This window comes from Thamnophis elegans, chromosome 11 (assembly GCF_009769535.1).
Source record: "Thamnophis elegans isolate rThaEle1 chromosome 11, rThaEle1.pri, whole genome shotgun sequence".
Taxonomy (NCBI): Eukaryota; Metazoa; Chordata; class Lepidosauria; order Squamata; family Colubridae; genus Thamnophis; species Thamnophis elegans.
Window position 1 is genome coordinate 7319923 of NC_045551.1, and position 21552 is coordinate 7341474.

Genomic DNA, 21552 nt, shown 5'->3' on the forward strand with positions numbered 1-21552 from the left:
AGTTTACATCCTATTCTTATGCATGCCAGTGCTGTGTGAGAGGTAATTTAAGGTGGTTCTGACAAGTGTCGTCGGCATCTTCATATCCGGTCACATGGGTGGCAAGCCACTCCCATCCGGTCACATGGGCAGCAAGCCACTCCCACAAAGGAGGCCACACCCACAGAGTAGGTTCGAACAATTTTTGAAACCCACCACTGCAATAGTTGTACCTGTATTTGTAAGAAAACTTTGTCAGCTTTAACCATTTTCACTCTTTCCTATATACATTTCATTTTTCATGGCAATTTAATGCTTATTTATCCAACAATATTATTCCATTGAATTAAATACGGAATTGGCTCTAAAGCTTATGCTGACTGGTGCCCACACGAGAGCCATTACTTCCTTTAAAACTGGCTTATGTAATGCCATTAGAGAGGTTTTAACTAAAAGAAAACATGCAGTTATGCCCAGCAAATCAAGCAGCCGTTATTTTTTTTAAACTTCCATTCCCATTCTCCAGAGAGATCCAAATAACTGATAAAATGAGTGGGATATTAACTGCTGGATTAAAAAGCTATAAGCGCCCAACAGAAAAATATTACCTGCAGCCATCTGTAAAGGCATTTTATGGAAGACCCCTGCACACAGACATAAAGGCTGCACATGTTACACAAGGCCAGCCATTTTGGTACCATATAAGAAGCAACAGGCATGGATTTAGAGAGTTATTATCTGAAACTGAGTTTCCTTTAAGGGTTCACTGACAAAAGCGCGCCGACAAAACCACAGCGAGAAAACAGCAACGTCGAAATCGCACCCACAACAGCGCGCCCACAACAGCGTGCCGACAAAAGCGTGCCATCAACCAACAACACAAAAACAAGGTAATAATCCTAACCCTAACCCTAAACCTAACCCTAAACCTAACCCTAAACCTAACCCTAAACCTAACCCTAAACCTAACCCTAATCCTAAACCTTACCTTAACCCTAATCGGGCTTTTGTGGATGCGGTTTTGTCAGCGCCCTGTTGTGGGCGCAATTTTGACGTGGTTTCCACGTCTCCCTCTTTTATTCATGTGTATTATTTCTTTGAACTCAAGGCCAATAGTCATTAGGAAGTCAATAAATAAGTAAGTAAATAACTAAGGATGTATGTATTAACAGTGAATTTAACCAAGGAGTTGTATTAAATTTGGGAAAAATGACTGAAATTGGGGCAATTTCACTCACTTAGGGATTGCTATGAAAAGCAAGGAAATAATTTGGATGTTAAGAATTTGGGTAGCCAGGGAGGCCGGACAGAGGAAAATGATGCATAGATAAACAAGGAGAAATAAACATAGAAATTACAGGAAATAAGGCAGTTTTTTTCCAAGACCACAGAAAATCCTACAAAGATATATGAATTGGGGCCTTACATTCAAAAGGGGATGTGATCCATAGAACTGAGAAGGAGAAATAAAACTTAAACATTTGAAAAATAAATGAATGTGAAGTTGTGGGTCCACCCGAACCTAAAGATACTGATTGATGTAAGCAACAGTTTGACCAAAGTGAGACCAAGCATGGATGAAATAGCTAGGAGAAATAAAAAGAATACGGCAATGGGAATCTATTAAAGCATGGATGCTCAAACTATGGCCCGCAAAAAATTAAATAAAAAAAAATTGGCTGCTGTGTCCATGTGATGCAAAACTCAGGGAGTTTATATGTTAGGAGCTGAGAAACAGTTTAGAAATTTGACCCAGGAAGAGGGGGAAAAAATGGCCTAAAGATTTACAGCAAGCACTATAGCTTAGCAGAGGAACACACTGAGCACATTATGGAATGGGGGAGCAAGGGTAAGAGTGGCTTACTTAGATGGCCTAAAAGGGAGGGAGGGACACCGTTAGAACTCCCCGTTTGGCTTGGCAGTAGCCTTGATGATTAAATAATCCAAGAGCTACAGGAATTTCTGCTTGGAAAACCCAGAACCAGCTCCATTGTCAAACAGTACATCAAATGTACACCAGGGGTGGGTTGCTGCCGGTTTTACTACCAGTGCGCAACCTGCATGCAACGCACGCACGTGTGCTGTTCAATGTAAATTGTTCTCCACGCATGCGCAGAACAACTTACCGTGAACTGCGCACGCACAATCACTAAAAACTAAAATGGTAGTGTCTCAGTGGCGGTGAGGGAACCGGTTCCGGGGCATGGCAGGCCTGGGTCGCTGCTGGTTCTGAAACCCAGGCCTGAATTCCACTACCGGTTCAGCCGAACTGGGCCAAACCGGGAGGAACCCACCTCTGTTGTACATCCTGTTTATTTACTACCAGGGTCCCCAGGGGGAAGCACATGCACCCTATTCCCTTTTTTCACTTGTGTTTTAGATCTGGAGATCCCTCACTTGCCTTCTCATACACACGTGTTCCTCCTCTTCTCTTCTAGGGCGATCTACCCCTTGCTTGCAGTGTGTCCAACAGGCTCTCTGAATTCCTGTGACTGCAACAGGCACTTCCATTGTGCTGGCATTTTGCATGTACAATCGTCTTCCCACTCCTTGCCCAATTGTTGGGCCTGTCCTACACAATGCCAGCACAATGGAATGGTGGGGATGCCTTTATGCTGCTATGCTGCGGCAATTTCAAGACCCTCTGCAGTTAATAAAGTCCCCTGCTCTTAATAAGCAGATACACATATAGTAAAAAGGTTGTAAGAGAGAACTCCAAAATGACACTAGCCTACCTGGTATGCTTAGTGTCCCATTTCCGGATGCTGCCACCTCATGTTTAACAATATTGATCAAGCTAATCAGTCAAATTAGGAATACCTTATTTTTTACTGCAACCATCCCTTCCACAACCCTAAAAACTGCATCTTGAAAGTATCATCATCATCACGACACTCTATAAATCTGCAGAGAACTATTAATCCCCACACACCAGCGGTGGGTTTCAGCCGGTACGCACTGGTACAGGCATACCGGATGGTGACATTGAGTGTGCTTTCCTGTACCTGATCTTCCAGCCCCTTACTGGAACGCTCCCACCCCTGGTCTGCTCCCCCTGCTCACTCCCCCTGCCCACCTGCCCAGTCACCGGTCACTCGCTCGCCCCGCCTGTCCGCACCAGGCTTTCCCTGCCCACCCACTTCCTTTGCCAGAGTGGAGGATTGGGAGAAGCCCACATGGCATGCACTCCCTTCTCTTTGACAGCTGCCTCGTTTCCAATGGAGGGAGGGGAATCCATGCATTTTTCCTCCCTCTGCATGGATTTCCCACCCCATTGGAAATGAGGCGGCTGTCAAAGAGAAGGAGTGCACGCCACGTGGGCTTGTCCAACAGCCAAAGAAGGAAAGGAGGCGAGGAAACAAGGTGGCTGTCTCACATACACACACACACACACACACACACACACCGCATATTTAAGGGGGACTGGATCAGCTGGGAGGCTGGCAAAAATGAAGCCTCTGTTTCTCCACAGCTGGCGGGCCGCAGCGGCAACAGTGGTCATCATCCCTGCCTCCTTCCTCTGCGAGCGGAGAAACAGAGGCTTCTTATTTGCCAGCCTCCCAGTTGGTCCAGTCCCTCTTACACATGCGCCTTGCATTGCGACAAGCATCGTGTGTGTGTGTGTTTTTGTGTGTGTGTGTGTGTGTGTGTGTGTGTGTGTGTGTGACTTGCGTGCCTTCCGTGATGGGCCCAACACCTTTGGACACCCATCAGGTCACTCGCCAAGTGGCAGAGAAATCTGGCTTCTCAAAAGGAAAAAAAGCCGTTTGAAATTAGCCCTCTCTGCCTCCCTGCTAAAAAGGCCGGAACCAAGGCCAAGAGATAACATGACGACTAACCATATTTGGTTAACCCCCAGAGCGGTAAGAGAGACTGAATTGGGGGCTCTGTGAATTGGCTTGTAGGACACAGAATGTCTGATCATAGGATTTATTGTGCACCGGTTTTAGTTCATAGAATATATCTACGAAAATAATTGGAAGGGATGTGCGTGTGTGAGAGAGAGAGGGAGAGAGAGAGAGAAAGAGAGGAAGGAAGGAAGGAAGGAATGAGTGAGCAAGAGTGAGAGAAAAAAGAGAGAGACAAAGATAAAAAGAGAGAGAAAGAGAAAGAAGGAAAGAGAAATAAATAAAGAAAGAAAAAGAGAGAGAGAGACAAAAGGAAGGAAAGAAAGAAAGAAAGAAAGAAAGAAAGAAAGAAAGAAAGAAAGAAAGAAAGAAAGAAAACTTATGATCACAATTGAGCCCAAAATTTTGGTTGCTAAGCAAGAGCATTGTTAAGTGAGTTTCACCACATTTTCCAAGTTGGCCATGCCCACCCAGTCACATGACCAACAAGCCACGCCCACCCAGTCACATGATCACTGAATCACTCCCACAAAACAGGCCACACCTACAGATTCTAAAAAAAATTGAAACTCACCACTGCCACACACACACACACTCTAATTTCTCTAATCCCCTGCTTACATGCAACCACCAACTCTACATGATGACTTCAAAGGCTCTCTGCCTTTAGCATCTCCTCAGTCACATGTTCTTCCCTTGCTAATGGCAAGGGAGGGAGGGAAGGTTGTCAGGCAGATGCTTTTGGTATCAAGCAATGCAGCCAAATAATGGAAAAGAGAGGAGGGGGTATCATTTCCTGGGTTACACTTTTCTTTCACCTGTATACTGAGCTGGGCTGGCTCTACCCTACAGATATAAATCATCTGGCCAGCAATATGTACTTGGGAATCTACTTTACAAGAGCATTTCTCTTTCTAGATTCAAACTGGGCAAGTAGGAGACTTCCAGAGGGCAGGGTACTGTGAATCATCACCCATGTGCAGCAAAAGCCTCTAGACTTTGCTCTGGCGCATAGCAAGGATAGTTCCCTGAACATTATCACTGTCTGTTTTTTAAAAGCAAGTCTTTCTCTTTAGTGACTGGAAGTGATCACAGAGGAAAAGGTTTTAGCAATAGCAATAGCAGTAGCAGTTAGACTTATATACCGCTTCATAGGGCTTTCAGCCCTCTCTAAGCAGTTTACAGAGCGTCAGCATATTGGCCCCAACAACAATCCGGGTCCTCATTTCACCCACCTCGGAAGGATGGAAGGCTGAGTCAACCTTGAGCCGGTTTATTATTTATCATAATAAAACTGATATTTTAAAAGTGGGGATTGCATCTTGGAAAATCAACCAGTTAAAGGTTATGGAAATGAAAGTTTTAATACTACATAGATGTCTTCATTTGCTCTCCTAATAATGGATTTTAAGGTTACTCCACAATGCAAATTATAGAGATATGTGCAGTATCCGGTGAGATTTGAACCGCCGAACTGCAGCTAGCAGTCAGCTGAAATGGCCTGCAGTACTGCACTCTAACCACTGTGCCACCTCGGCTCTTTTAAGAAAACTTTGGCCACAGGTGCATTTTGATGCTGAAGAATAAGATTTCTATGAGCCATTGGACCTCCCCAAGATTAGCAGATGCCAGAATATCTGATAAATGCAAACATATACATAACTTTTACAAGAGTTATGTTCATGTAAATATCTGGGTCTTTCTAAGGCATGGTTCTCCAACTGATCTTTCAGCACAGAGGGATAAAGGATCAACAGCTTTTCCAGGATGCATCCATGTCTCAATGTTGGTTCTGAGCTATAAAATTGTATATATGGTGGTGGCGCTTTTAGAATTCAGGAGGGCGGTTTTGTTAGATGTGCTGTGCTACTTTAATGATCCCTGTTGTTTTTAAATTGATTGTTTTATGATATTTACGATGTTTTTATGTGAGCTGCTCAAGGTTTGTAGACTTGGGCAGGATATAAATTATGCAAATAAATAATCTGGATTATGACAGATTGATAGCCATGCGTCACTAACCCAAGACAAAACCTAAGCACGCACATTTTTTTTCTGCAGTTCTGTAAAATAATCAAATATTTCTAGCCTACCTTTGTAAACAATTAATTCTGAAGACACTAGTTATTTACTAGCGGCAGGCTAGAAATGTTTATTTACATTACAGATGGAATAATTAGTGGACTAGTATTTATTTTCTGTTAATTCATATTCAAATAAATATTAAATACCGAGACCCAAAATGTTAATAACTGGGATTGTCCATCCAAATAACTAAGCAGATTAGGTGGCCTTTCCCCAGTGGTGGGTTTCAAAACTTTTTAGAACCTCTTCTGTAGGTGTGGCCTGCTTTGTGGGAGTGGCTTGCTGGCCATGTGACTGGGTGGGAGTGGCTTGCCAACCATGTGACCGAGTGGGAGTGGCTTGCCAGCCATGTGGCTGGGTGGCCGTGGCCAACTTGTAAAATGTGGTGAAACTCACTTAACAACGCTCTTGCTTAGCAACCAAAATGTTGGCTCAGAAACTCTGGCATTTGAAGCACGTAAGTCTTAAAGCTGTCAAGTTACAAGACCCTTGCACTCCTAACTCTTTAGGGAAAAAAACTCCAGGGGTGTTCAAACTTGACAGCTTTAAGACTTGTGGACTTCAACTCCCAGAATTCCTCCTCTCGCTCTTCATCTTGATGATGGGCAGATGGGCAGGGGAGGGAGCTGGAACCGGTTCTAAACGGCACTGTAGATTTGTGGAACCTCTTCTATAGAAGAGGTTAGAACTGGCAGGAACCCACCCCTGCCTTTCCCCCTCTGATTCCAGAGTGGACATACATTACCTACTTTTTTTCCCCTCCCTGCCAGTCCTAGACTCGACCTGGCTGCCAGCCAAACTATCAAGGCCACTGAGTGCCTTGGCACTGATCTCAGAGGCCATGCCTTTCTTCCAGCCAGCCCATCTCATGCCCAGATTGTCCCCTGGGGGCAAAGCAGCAGCACAAAGTAAATCAGGGTTTGATTAACAAATTATTAAATTCAAAAGAATTCATTTTCTTTTCTTTTTTTTAATTTTTATTTTAAACATAAACACAAGAAAAACAAACACATGACTTAAAACAACATAGGAACAAGAAGTTCCATCGTATATCATACAGCAGTTCCGTATCGGTTTCTTTACAGTTAGTGTTTTCCCTTCTATACATTTCTATCTTGCGTTCATGGTCTCCTTAATCGTTATCCATTTTTATGTGCTATTCTATATTTATTTATACTTAGCTATTTATAACAAAATATTGTTTACCTATATTGTGCTTTATATTCTTACTATCATTTATTCTCTTACATACAATTATAGGTATACATTCACATAGTTATTCTTTTTCTTTGCAATTTTTATACTTTTGTTATTCCATTTAAAAGGTTATAATGTACAGTTTGAGTTGCTTTGTTTACCATCCCTAGCGCCTGTTGTAACACCACCTTATTTTCTCTTTCTTTTCTCCTTCCCCTCCTTCTCTACTTCCTTCTTTCCTCCTTTCCTTCTCCTTCCTTCTTCCCTTACCTCTCCCCTACTCCTACCCTCTCTCTTCCCCTTCCTGCCCTCTCTCCTTCTCTTTCTCTCCCTTCCACCCTCCTCTCCTTCTCTTTCTCTCCCTTCCACCCTCCTCTCCTTACCTCTTTCTTCTTCCCTTGCCTCTCCTCCACTCTTCCCTTCCTACTATCTCTCCTTCTCTTCTCTCCCTTCCACCCTCCTCTCCTTTCCCTTCCTTCTTCCCTCCCTTCCCTACTTCCTCCTCTCTCCTTCTTTCTCCTTCCTCCTCTCCTTCCCCTTCCTTCTTCCCTTACCTCTCCCCTACTCCTACTCTCTCTCTTCCCCTTCCTACCCTCTCTCCTTCTCTTTCTCTCCCTTCCACCCACCTCTCCTTACCTCTTTCTTCTTCCCTTGCCTCTCCTCCACTCTTCCCTTCCTACTATCTCTCCTTCTCTTTCTCTCCCTTCCACCCTCCTCTCCTTTCCCTTCCTTCTTCCCTCCCTTCCCTACTTCCTCCTCTCTCCTTCCCCTTCCTTCTTCCCTTACCTCTCCCCTACTCCTACCCTCTCTCTTCCCCTTCCTACCCTCTCTCCTTCTCTTTCTCTCCCTTCCACCCTCCTCTCCTTCTCTTTCTCTCCCTTCCACCCTCCTCTCCTTACCTCTTTCTTCTTCCCTTGCCTCTCCTCCACTCTTCCCTTCCTACTATCTCTCCTTCTCTTTCTCTCCCTTCCACCCTCCTCTCCTTTCCCTTCCTTCTTCCCTCCCTTCCCTACTTCCTCCTCTCTCCTTCTTTCTCCTTCCTCCTCTCCTTCCCCTTCCTTCTTCCCTTGCCTCTCCCCTACTCCTACTCTCTCTCTTCCCCTTCCTACCCTCTCTCCTTCTCTTTCTCTCCCTTCCACCCTCCTCTCCTTCTCTTTCTCTCCCTTCCACCCTCCTCTCCTTACCTCTTTCTTCTTCCCTTGCCTCTCCTCCACTCTTCCCTTCCTACTATCTCTCCTTCTCTTTCTCTCCCTTCCACCCTCCTCTCCTTTCCCTTCCTTCTTCCCTCCCTTCCCTACTTCCTCCTCTCTCCTTCCCCTTCCTTCTTCCCTTACCTCTCCCCTACTCCTACCCTCTCTCTTCCCCTTCCTACCCTCTCTCCTTCTCTTTCTCTCCCTTCCACCCTCCTCTCCTTCTCTTTCTCTCCCTTCCACCCTCCTCTCCTTACCTCTTTCTTCTTCCCTTGCCTCTCCTCCACTCTTCCCTTCCTACTATCTCTCCTTCTCTTTCTCTCCCTTCCACCCTCCTCTCCTTTCCCTTCCTTCTTCCCTCCCTTCCCTACTTCCTCCTCTCTCCTTCTTTCTCCTTCCTCCTCTCCTTCCCCTTCCTTCTTCCCTTACCTCTCCCCTACTCCTACTCTCTCTCTTCCCCTTCCTACCCTCTCTCCTTCTCTTTCTCTCCCTTCCACCCACCTCTCCTTACCTCTTTCTTCTTCCCTTGCCTCTCCTCCACTCTTCCCTTCCTACTATCTCTCCTTCTCTTTCTCTCCCTTCCACCCTCCTCTCCTTTCCCTTCCTTCTTCCCTCCCTTCCCTACTTCCTTCCTCCTCTCTCCTCCTTCCTCCTCTCCTTCCCCTTCCTTCTTCCCTTACCTCTCCCCTACTCCTACTCTCTCTCTTCCCCTTCCTGCCCTCTCTCCTTCTCTTTCTCTCCCTTCCACCCACCTCTCCTTACCTCTTTCTTCTTCCCTTGCCTCTCCTCCACTCTTCCCTTCCTACTATCTCTCCTTCTCTTTCTCTCCCTTCCACCCTCCTCTCCTTTCCCTTCCTTCTTCCCTCCCTTCCCTACTTCCTTTCTCCTCTCTCCTCCTTCCTCCTCTCCTTCCCCTTCCTTCTTCCCTTACCTCTCCCCTACTCCTACTCTCTCTCTTCCCCTTCCTGCCCTCTCTCCTTCTCTTTCTCTCCCTTCCACCCACCTCTCCTTACCTCTTTCTTCTTCCCTTGCCTCTCCTCCACTCTTCCCTTCCTACTATCTCTCCTTCTCTTTCTCTCCCTTCCACCCTCCTCTCCTTTCCCTTCCTTCTTCCCTCCCTTCCCTACTTCCTTCCTCCTCTCTCCTCCTTCCTCCTCTCCTTCCCCTTCCTTCTTCCCTTACCTCTCCCCTACTCCTACTCTCTCTCTTCCCCTTCCTGCCCTCTCTCCTTCTCTTCTCTCCCTTCCACCCACCTCTCCTTACCTCTTTCTTCTTCCCTTGCCTCTCCTCCACTCTTCCCTTCCTACTATCTCTCCTTCTCTTTCTCTCCCTTCCACCCTCCTCTCCTTTCCCTTCCTTCTTCCCTCCCTTCCCTACTTCCTTCCTCCTCTCTCCTCCTTCCTCCTCTCCTTCCCCTTCCTTCTTCCCTTACCTCTCCCCTACTCCTACTCTCTCTCTTCCCCTTCCTACCCTCTCTCCTTCTCTTTCTCTCCCTTCCACCCACCTCTCCTTATCTCTTTCTTCTTCCCTTGCCTCTCCTCCACTCTTCCCTTCCTACTATCTCTCCTTCTCTTTCTCTCCCTTCCACCCTCCTCTCCTTTCCCTTCCTTCTTCCCTCCCTTCCCTACTTCCTTCCTCCTCTCTCCTCCTTCCTCCTCTCCTTCCCCTTCCTTCTTCCCTTACCTCTCCCCTACTCCTACTCTCTCTCTTCCCCTTCCTACCCTCTCTCCTTCTCTTTCTCTCCCTTCCACCCACCTCTCCTTACCTCTTTCTTCTTCCCTTGCCTCTCCTCCACTCTTCCCTTCCTACTATCTCTCCTTCTCTTTCTCTCCCTTCCACCCTCCTCTCCTTTCCCTTCCTTCTTCCCTCCCTTCCCTACTTCCTTCCTCCTCTCTTCTCCTTCCTCCTCTCCTTCCCCTTCCTTCTTCCCTTACCTCTCCCCTACTCCTACCTTCTCTCTTCCCCTTCCTACCCTCTCTCCTTCTTTCTCTCCCTTCCACCCTCCTCTCCTTACCTCTTTCTTCTTCCCTTGCCTCTCCTCCACTCTTCCCTTCCTACTATCTCTCCTTCTCTTTCTCTCCCTTCCACCCTCCTCTCCTTTCCCTTCCTTCTTCCCTCCCTTCCCTACTTCCTTCCTCCTCTCTCCTCCTTCCTCCTCTCCTTCCCCTTCCTTCTTCCCTTACCTCTCCCCTACTCCTACTCTCTCTCTTCCCCTTCCTACCCTCTCTCCCTCTCTTTCTCTCCCTTCCACCCACCTCTCCTTACCTCTTTCTTCTTCCCTTGCCTCTCCTCCACTCTTCCTCTTCCCTTCCTACTATCTCTCCTTCTCTTTCTCTCCCTTCCACCCACCTCTCCTTACCTCTTTCTTCTTCCCTTGCCTCTCCTCCACTCTTCCTCTTCCCTTCCTACTATCTCTCCCTCTCTTTCTCTCCCTTCCACCCACCTCTCCTTACCTCTTTCTTCTTCCCTTGCCTCTCCTCCACTCTTCCCTTCCTACCCTCTCTCCTTCTCTTTCTCTCCCTTCCACCCTCCTCTCCTTTCCCTTCCTTCTTCCCTCCCTTCCCTACTTCCTTCCTCCTCTCTTCTCCTTCCTCCTCTCCTTCCCCTTCCTTCTTCCCTTACCTCTCCCCTACTCCTACCTTCTCTCTTCCCCTTCCTACCCTCTCTCCTTCTTTCTCTCCCTTCCACCCTCCTCTCCTTACCTCTTTCTTCTTCCCTTGCCTCTCCTCCACTCTTCCCTTCCTACTATCTCTCCTTCTCTTTCTCTCCCTTCCACCCTCCTCTCCTTTCCCTTCCTTCTTCCCTCCCTTCCCTACTTCCTTCCTCCTCTCTCCTCCTTCCTCCTCTCCTTCCCCTTCCTTCTTCCCTTACCTCTCCCCTACTCCTACTCTCTCTCTTCCCCTTCCTACCCTCTCTCCCTCTCTTTCTCTCCCTTCCACCCACCTCTCCTTACCTCTTTCTTCTTCCCTTGCCTCTCCTCCACTCTTCCTCTTCCCTTCCTACTATCTCTCCTTCTCTTTCTCTCCCTTCCACCCACCTCTCCTTACCTCTTTCTTCTTCCCTTGCCTCTCCTCCACTCTTCCTCTTCCCTTCCTACTATCTCTCCCTCTCTTTCTCTCCCTTCCACCCACCTCTCCTTACCTCTTTCTTCTTCCCTTGCCTCTCCTCCACTCTTCCCTTCCTACTATCTCTCCTAAAAAGAATTCATTTTCAAGGCAAAAGGGTTTTGTAAATGCTGGAGGATGTCTTGGATTAAGCTTTCTTCGAGTGGGATGTTTGCTCTAAGTTTTTTCGCTCTCTGTTAAGAGTTACTGTTCCCCTTCCAATGCAGGGCTTGTTACTTATGAACGGACATTATTCCTGGCCGCTCCCCTGCCTGCCTCCTCCTCTCCCCAGCTCTAGGCTTATTTAGGAATTAGAAGACCAAGCAGATGGTCCAAGCATCCTAAGGGACTCTATCTGAAAGGAATAAGATTGTGGGACCTTGATAAAGGAATCCTATATGGGTCAGTACCGAGTAGAGCCGAGGGGGCGCAGTGGTTAGGGTGCAGCGCTGCAGGCCACTTCAGCTGACTGCTATCTGCAGTTCGGCGGTTCAAATCTCACCGGCTCAGGGTTGACTCAGCCTTCCATCCTTCCGAGGTGGGTGAAATGAGGACCCAGATTGTTGTTGGGGGCAAAATCTGACTGTGTAAACCACTTAGAGAGGGCTGAAAGCCCTATGAAGCGGTATATAAGTCTAACTGCTATTGCTATTGCTCTGTAAATGTGTTTTTATTTTCCATTTTCATTTTCGTACAGTCACATATATACTGTGCAGAACCGGGGCCATATAACATTAAACAATAAACACAGCCATTCCTCTTGTCAATAATACCCCCAAAAATAGAAACCCAATGTACCTCTTCGACCCTCCATACACCCTTTCTTTCGCCCCCCCCTCCAACTTTCCATCTTCCCACCATCATTCCCCTCTACCCTACTTCCCCTCCCCCTCTACCTCTCCTCTCTCCCGATACACTCCCTCCCTTCCTTCTCACCCTCCCTCCCGTCCTCTCTCCCGCCCTCTCTACCCCTCTTTCTTCTATCCCTCTACTCCTCCCTTCGGTGTATTTCTACTATCTATCAATATATTCAGCTTGTCCTATTTTTACACTGGAATTAAAGAGCAACAGTATACAAGTGCAATCGCGTCACTTTGAAATCTAACACATACTATGTGTTACATAGCAAAAAGCAACAGAATTAAATGGAATTGAAAGGCACATGGAATTACAGGCTGAATAACCAACACCAAGAAAATGCTGACTAGAGAATCTAAATCAAATACATTCCCCCACCTTCCCAATATAAGACTGGAACAGGTATTCTTGGTTGAAGCCATAGGTTATATTGTGTTAAGAATACCCTTCCGAAATAGCATTACATATAGAAGTCATTATAGCATCAGGATAAGAGATTATGAATAATTTAAAAAACATCTTATAGCAATAGTATTTTCAAAAGACCTGGGAAGTCTGATCTCAGTCATCAGCAGATTTTGCCAGAGGCAGTGCCATGTTAGGACTGCAGACACTTAAATTAGCATTTTTTTAGCTCGCCCCTTTTAACAACCCTCAATTACCCCCTTGCCACCTCCCCCAAAACAAGGGCATTTCAGGACATTGCCCATGGCCAGACAGTAATCCTGCAAGACTTCCAAGGCATCTTGGATAGCTATTCTGTACCTACTTGAAAAAGTCTTCCTTGCAATAGACACTTCCAGATCTGGAAAAGCAACGTTCTGCCAGCTGCATCTGGCAATCTGCACACTTGAGGCAGGAGCCGTGCCAGTGTCGATCAAGGACTTTCAGGATGAACTTATCCAAGATGTGCTGGTTGCAACCAGCACACTGGGGGATCTCTGGCAAAGGAAGAACAAGAACAATATCAGCAACAAACAACAAGCATTTCCACAAAGCTTGAAAATAGCAATAGTAATAGCAATAGCAGTTAGACTTTTATACCGCTTCATAGGGCTTTCAGCCCTCTCTAAGCGGTTTACAGAGTCAGCATATCGCCCCCACAGTCTGGGTCCTCATTTCACCCACCTCGGAAGGATGGAAGGCTGAGTCAACCTTGAGCCGGTGAGATTTGAACCGCTGAACTGCAGATAGCAGTCAGCTGAAGTGGCCTGCAGTACTGCACCCTAACCACTACGCCACCTCGGCTCAGAAAAGACTGTAGCGAGCAGGCAGATCTGATTGGTGGAGGGGGCTGGGGGGGGATGTAATTGTGCACAACTAAATATGAAGGAGATACTTGAAGCACATGGGAATGAGGTTGTAAGTTTAACCCCGTTTTATTATTTCCAACTTAAAATTCTCTTTCCCATATTTTTCCCCAGTGAGGGGAACCTGCAGGAACATGTACTTGAAGATCACATGGAAAGTCCATTTTTAACAAGGGGGAAAATGTAAGGAGTTGGTTTCCTCTAGTTTTTATCAGTCCCACTTGCTGCCGTTAAATTCTACGCAGCAACAATTCCACGCCACCATCGTTTCCATGTCAATTCTAGTATAATATTATGACTGGAGAAGATCCGAAGGCTTCTATACTTCACAAACAAATCTGCCCTGTTTAAAGTCAACATCTTGTTCGTTTTGTATCATTTAAAAAGGCTTGGAAACTTTTATAATCCAGGTTCAGCCTGAAATTCATTTACAGGTACTCCTCGATTTACAACAGTTCTTCAATGACCGTTCAAAGCTACAATGAGACTGAAAGATGTGATTTATGAAGATTTTTCTACAGTTACGACTTTTGCAGCATCCCCAAGATCACATGATCGAAATTCGGATGATTGGCCACTAGTTCATATTTAAGACTGTTGCTGTGTCCCAAGGTCATGTGATCACCTTTTGCACCTTCTGATAAGCAAAGTCAATAGGGAAGCCAGATTCACTTAACAACCAGGATACTAAATTATCAACAGCAGTGATTCACTTAACAACTGTGGCAGAGGTGGGTTCCTACCAGTTCGCACCAGTTCAGTAGAACCGGTTTGTCAAATCTACCGAACCGGTTAGAAGATGTTCCAACAGAAAGCAGGCCACACCTACAGAAGAGGTTCCAAAAATTTTTGAAACCCACCACTGACACACACACACACACACACACACAGACTCACACAGAGAGAGAAAGAGAAAGGGAAAGAAAGGAAGAAAGAAAAAAAGAAAAAAGAAAAAAAGAAAGAAAAAGTGAGAGAGAGATGAAAGGAAAAAGGAAAAAGGGACAGAGAGACAAAAGGAAGGAAAGAGAGAGAGAGAGAAAGAAAGAAAACACATGGCCATCAAGCCACTCCCACCAGGTCACATGGCCAACAAGCCACTCCCACAAAGGAGGCCACAGAGTAGGTTCGAAAAAAAATTGAAACCCACCACTGAACTGTGGCAAGAAAGTCATAAAATGGGACAAAATTCACTTAACAAATGTCTCACTTAAACAACAGAAATTTTGGGTGTAATTGTAGTTTTAAGTTGAGGACTACCTATATTTAGCCTTACCCAATGTAAGACCGAATACAAGTTCTATCATCTATTCATCCATAAACCATTGGTAATTTTTAAACATTTTAGGCTCTGCAGCTAGAAAAGTCCAAATTCTGTAGTCAAATTGTCAAATTTGGGAGGATGTGTTATTGTATTGATGCAGCTCGCAAAAATTAAAGAGCAAGACATCAAGACCAAGGGTAAAACTGAAAAGCACTATTCCCCGATTTTAGTTTGTGATTTCCTTTCTGAAATTAAAGCTGGGATGTTCAGATTTCTGCCAAGGCAAACCATGTCTATTAAGAATATTCAGAAACTTCCATAACGCATTGTTATCATTTTGGATCATGACTAAAATTCAAAAGAAATGTAACATCACAGTTTGGATTGTTTCAGTTTCTTGCCATCTAAAATCATTCCTGTTTTTCTTATCATATGGAACTGTGCAATTTTTTTTATCAAATCTTGATTAAAACAGTAGCCAGACAAAATGACTCACAGCATAACATCCAGCTTCATGGTCTCTGTTGGCCATTAATGCTGTGCAGCATTGTAAAAATATGCAGATTCTTAGTTTTCTAGAAAATGCTTAAAAGAAACTATTGCTTTTAAAGGCTTTAGGGTTTTAATATTGTCATGATAACTCTTTTTTCAGAGGTTTTCTATTTTTACAATGTAAGATCTTCATATTACTAAGAGATGGGGGTTTTTTTGTTCCTTCTTTCTACCATATTGATCAGTCTACTCTGAAGAATTAGTTGTAGTGACTATACTAAACATCCTCCTTTAAAAATCCTTTCCAAATTCAAATATCCTCCCTCCATTCCTTTCGGCACAATTCCTTGTGTCAAACTGTGGAATCCAGACATTTAATAAGCAACAGTTCTACTGCAATCATTTTTATACCCCAGGAAACTTCACCTGCTAATTTCTGTCTGACTGATTTCTGTCACTCAAAGCTAGCAAAAAATTGTTCGGAAAGAATAGCACACTAAGTTTGGATTCCACCATGAGAAATCCTGTAATTAATGAGGTGACCTACATTTTCCCAAGAAAAAAGGTAAAAATGGATCAGTGACGTGCGGTGAGGTTTATGGCTGGTGAGGCACTGACACAGTGGTGGGTTTCAAATTTTTTTAGACTTGTGGACTTCATCTCCCAGAATTCCTCAGCCAGGCATGCTCAGTCCCGATTTAAAGCGACAGCATTTGTTTTTCTCCTTTGCGAAAAAGTTTTCCTTCATTCTTTTTCTTCTCCGTGCCTCATCTACGTCAGGAATTTTTCGGCTTTTAACTCTTGCTTAGCTCTGCTCGAGTGATCATAAACTCAGACTAGATGAGGCACATGGTTCTCCCGCCTCCTCCTGTAGAGGGCGCTTTTTTAGAGGCTTTTTTAAACAGTTAAGCACTAAGCAGAGTCATCCATGGTGATTCTGGCAGCAACTAGCTCAGCCTTTTTCCTTTTACATTTTTTTTTCCTTTTCAGGATGACAGTGGTGAGGCTCTGCCTCCTCTGCCTGCACGTCCCTGAAATGGATATAATATTACAACAGAAATGCAGTACATTTCACCATAGTGGGAGAGGCTGTGACTTGTGTGCCTATTCAATCCAGATAGCAAATAAGGATGGTGACTTTCATGGCTTCATCTACCCAGTCTTAATTATGCTTCATATTTAAACCAGAGTCGTACTCAACTGCTCTTCAAATAAAGGATTGTCCTATGTAAAACAGTTCACATGCCCATCCTACACTTTATCAGCCATATTAACAAGGTACAGAGGAATAAGTGATCTTAGTATTTAAACAGATCCAGCTGGAGATTAGAAAAATTGGATGGATGGTTTTTGCCTCCATAGATGTTCCAATCTTCTTAACCTTTATTATAGCTTTGGTACATATATACAATATATGAAGGATTTATTTCCACACGCGATTGAAATCAGCGCTAAAACTCTGCATAGATAATACATGTCTAACAAATCAAAAACATTTGTTCTTAGGAAACCAGAGACAAGATAAAACCCAGCACTGTTTTAAGTTCAGTTTTACAATACCAAACATATATGTTAGAGAAAATCTGCAGTTTCCTAGAATGGGTGTAATCTTTGTATTCTTCTGAGATGCCATGCATAAATTAAAGATGGCTCTTCAATGATTAGAAATAAAAATAGACAGGACTGCCAATTTTTTGTTTATGTGAGGCCAAGACTGGGGAGTCGAGGATGTGAAGATGAGGTGCAGTTGGAGTCAAAAGGCTGATAAGTGGGTAAAGCCTTGCTGAATTTTGACCACTATTCTGCTTGTATGACCAAGTTCAGGCTTATTAGTGTGGGATGTTATCATCCAGCCCTCTCCCAGAAAAATGAAATATCCTAGGAAATATTGAAAAGGCAGAAAATTTCTCTGGATATGAAAAGAAAGAAACATGTTTTAAAAGACAGAATAGTTGCCTGTAGCTTCCTGCCCATCCCCACTGTTAATGGGCCATTAAGAAGGCCAAGCTAGTCCCTTTTACATAATAAAGACTTCTCCACTGCAGCCCCAGAGGGGATTGGAGTAAAGGCATGATAATATTGGAACTTTACTCAACTGACCACATGGAATCTGAGAACTCATCCATACCTGGATTCAAAAGACAGCCTAGAGAGTAGCCCCTGCATGGCCCCATGGGAGTCTGACAACCAATCAGAATACATTTCTTACACAGGAACAGGAAACAGAGAGGTGGGACTAAAAAGGTTATAAAAAGCCTAGCAAGCCCCTCCTTCGGCCCTTCTCTTCTTCTCCACCAACATTGAAGCATGTGATCCCCTTTTCTGTTCAGGGCTCAAGCCACGTGGTCCTGTCCACCATTAAAACCATCTTTCCAATCTCTCCATGTCTCCAGTGTCTTTTTCCCCACTTGGAGCCGAACCCAGAAGGACATTTCTTTCATCATTAGTCAGACCAGTAAAATATAGTCTGGTTCAGTGGTGGGATTCAAATAATTTAACAACCGGTTCTCTGCCCTAATTACCAGCTGAGTAGGTGTGGTTCAGTAGTCATGTGACTGGGTGGGCGTGGCCAACTCAAGATCACTCAGGTTGATGGACGCTTCGCCTTAGCTGTTACAATGTCATAAGGGTTAACCGGAGAGGCAGTTTCTGTAAGCAGGTCAATAAAGATTAGGCTAGAAACAACACCAGAATGTTTCCTTCCTGCCTTCCTTACAGGATTAGCCCTGTAAAGTGGGGAAAAAACAAAAGGAGATTTCTTCCAACAACCAGTTCTCCGAACTGCTTAGAAAGTTACCAACTGGTTCTCCCGAATAGGTGCAAACTGGCTGAATCCCACCACTGGTCTGATTGTGCAATCTGTCTCTACATGAGTCGTCTGTCTGCAGGAGAAATAGGTAGGGTATACAGCTACAAAGAGCTGTGAGTTCATGCCTCTTTCTATCTGTCTATAGTTCCAAATAATGTAGAAAATGTAGCAAAGCCTGCCAGGGGAGATTTCTCAGTAAAAGCAATGCACATAAATTCTAATATATATGTCTGAAGGAAAGATTGATTTCTAAAGAAGCAAACCACAGAGCAGATATGGCATAATATTTCAAGAGATGTTTATGCATCAAAGGATTCTTTCTATTCCTTCCCGCTCTTTTCCCTCCTTTTTCAGGGAAAGGAGGAGTTTTGGAATGGCAGGAGACCGACTCACAGTAAATATGAAGAATTCATTGCCTTTTTATGCCCCTCTGGATGGCCAGGAAGGCATCTCAGAAGCTTTTGTACTAAAATCCCAATGAAACAGAAGCACTGATTGGCTTATTAACTGAGGAGTATTCTATTGCTGAACAAAGATTCTAGTTCTCAAGAGGACTGAAAGTGGAATCATGAACCCATCATTACCCCCAACCTTCCTTTCGCTGGCTGAAATAAAAAGCAGGGTCCCAGGGACAGGACAGAACAAACAGGATTTGAAATCAGGTTTCAGCTGTGATGGTAAGAGAGAGCATTCTCCTGAGGTTAGCAGGCTGCAGAGGTGGGTTCCTACCAGTTCGCACCTATTCGGTAGAACTGGTTCGTCAAATCTACCGAATTGGTTAGAAGAGATTCCACCAGTGGACCCGGAAAGCAGACCACACCTACAGAAGAGGTTCCAAATTTTTTTGAAACCCACCACTGGCAAGGATCTTGTAACTCGACAGCTTTAAGACTTGCATGCTTCAATGCCAGAGTTTCTGAATAGCTACTTGAATCGACCTAAGTACTAATTCATAATTTCATATCCGGTCACATGGGTGGCAAGCCACTCCCATTCGGTCACATGGGTGGCAAGCCACTCCCACAAGGAGGCCACACCCACAGGGTAGGTTCCAACAATTTTTGAAACCCACCACTGGGGCAGGCTGTCTTAAAGTGTGTGTTCTTTCTCAGTTCTTCTCTGTCTTCCAACTCCTATTATTAATTTCTTCCCCTAAGATGGCTGCCTAATAAAAGCCAGGTCTTTTGTGCATTTTCAACATCTACTCTATAGGCTTGCTTATAGATTAATGCAAGCTTTTGCAGTAAAAAAAATCTACAAGAGAGATGGAGAATATGACTGAAGAAAGAATTGTATATACAATGGGAAATTATGCCGATATGATTTAACCTTCAATTCCTAAAACTGTTGTCTCCAGCTGCAAACGTGGGCTTATTGGAAAGTGGCCTTTTTCAAAAACATATTAAATACAGTTCACCACCAGATCATGCTTTCTACCCCACATATAAATTTCTGAACACTAGTTTATTTTCATTGATAAGAAAAACAGGTAGCAAGCATGGGGATCAATCCCACACCAAGATCTCTGGACCTCAATTGTCCATCAGCATTACCAGAACGGTTTGGAATTTATTTATTTTTTGTCTCGGTCTTAATGAAAATAAGGAAGATTGGGAGATTGTAACTATGAAGACAAAAATAACGGCTACACACAAACACACATGCTGAAATTTTTAAAAAGTCCCTTCCGTAATGTTGGCATCTAAGCTTTGAAGAAAAAGAACGTCCATTAATGCCAACTGCCTGCCTTTTTTCTCACCAAAATTTAATTGCTCTATGTATGAGAGGAATGTTAAACCTGACGGTGAGAAATTTTTCTCTTTTCCAAACATTTGATTCTCCCTCCCTAACACACCTCTCTCCCTCAACGATAGATTTTTGAGAGCACCCTCCTTGTGTACTATAGCAATAGCAGTTAGACTTATATACCGCTTCCTAGGGCTTTCAGCCCTCTCTAAGCGGATTACAGAGTCAGCATATCGCCCCCACAGTCTGGGTCCTCATTTCACCCACCTCGGAAGGATGGAAGGCTGAGTCAACCTTGAGCCAGTGAGATTAGAACCGCTGAACTGCAGATAACAGTCAGCTGAAGTGGCCTGCAGTACTGCACCCCTAACCACTGCACCACCTCGGCTCTTACTCTGACACACATATCAACTAAAATATGAAGAACGGTTGCAGGAACTGGGTAAGTCTAGCTTAATGAAAAGAAGGACTAGGGGAGACATGATAGCAGTGTTCCAATATGTCAGGGGTTGCCCCAAAGAAGAGGGAGTCAAACTATTATCCAAAGCACCTGAGGGCAGAACAAGAAGCAATGGGTGGAAACTAATCAAGGAGAGAAGCAACTTAGAACTGAGGAGAAATTTCCTGACAGTTAGAACAATTAATCAGTGGAACAGAAGTTGCCTCCAGAAGTTGTGAATGCCCCAACACTGGAAGTCTTTAAGAAGATGCTGGATAGGTCTGAAATGGTATAAGGTTTCCTGCCTAGGCAGGGGGTTGGACTCGAAGACCTCCAAGGTCCCTTCCAACTCTGCTATTGTATTGTATTGTATTGTATTGTATTGTATTGTATTGTATTGTATTGTATTGTATTGTATTATTGTATTGTATTGTATTGTATTATTGTATTGTATTGTATTGTATTATTGTATTGTATTGTATTGTATTGTATTGTATTGTATTGTATTGTATTGTATTGTATTGTATTGTATTGTATTGTATTGTATTGTATTGTAAAAGAACTTGTCTTTTCTGTCTGACGCTCCAATTTGGAAAGTTGCTAGAAAACCTATGCGGAATTTAATATCTGCAAGATAACTCAAATATTTCATTTCAGTTTAATTTATTGATCTAATCCAAAAAAACATGCAATAAAATGCCCTTGAAAAGTTTGAAATAAAATTTTTGAAAGACAGGAAATTCCTGGATATGAATATGCAGTAGAAAAAAAGTGAAGATATACAGCTTATTCCAGATGAAATCGGCTCATTATCGCATGTTATTTCAGAGGTTATGAAGGTTGCCTCTGAAGTGGTGAATGCAGGCTATAATGCACAGGGCTTTTTAAACAAACACATTTGCATTATTCTTCATGATAATCCTTGAACCTCTTGCCTTTCTTTTCAGTGGATTTTCTCACCATTTTATATCTGAGATGCCTCTCTAAACCAGCCTTATTAAAAAAAATGAGAGAAAGGCATTTGTAATATAAACGAATTCTCTCTCTTATTACTGTAATTCAATTTCTAAAGCTGAGCAATTGCCAAGCAATTTAGGTCATGAAGAATGAAAGAAAAACCCAAATAATAAAATAGAGGGAAGGCAGAAACTTTAGTCATTGTGACCCTCCAAATGAGACTCCAATTCATTATGAAGTAAATTGAGCCTCCCGTCCTCCTGAATTTCTGTATTAA

General features: G+C 44.0%; 1 protein-coding gene across 1 annotated transcript in view; it reads right to left on the reverse strand.

The window, feature by feature from the left end:
• LHX4 (LIM homeobox 4) overlaps positions 1–21552 on the reverse strand; it is a 75290-nt gene that overhangs the window by 27631 nt on the left and 26107 nt on the right. The window contains exon 2 of the mRNA XM_032226778.1: positions 13031–13202. Within this exon, the coding sequence (XP_032082669.1) occupies positions 13031–13202 (172 nt within the window). The remainder of the gene's footprint in view (positions 1–13030; positions 13203–21552) is intronic.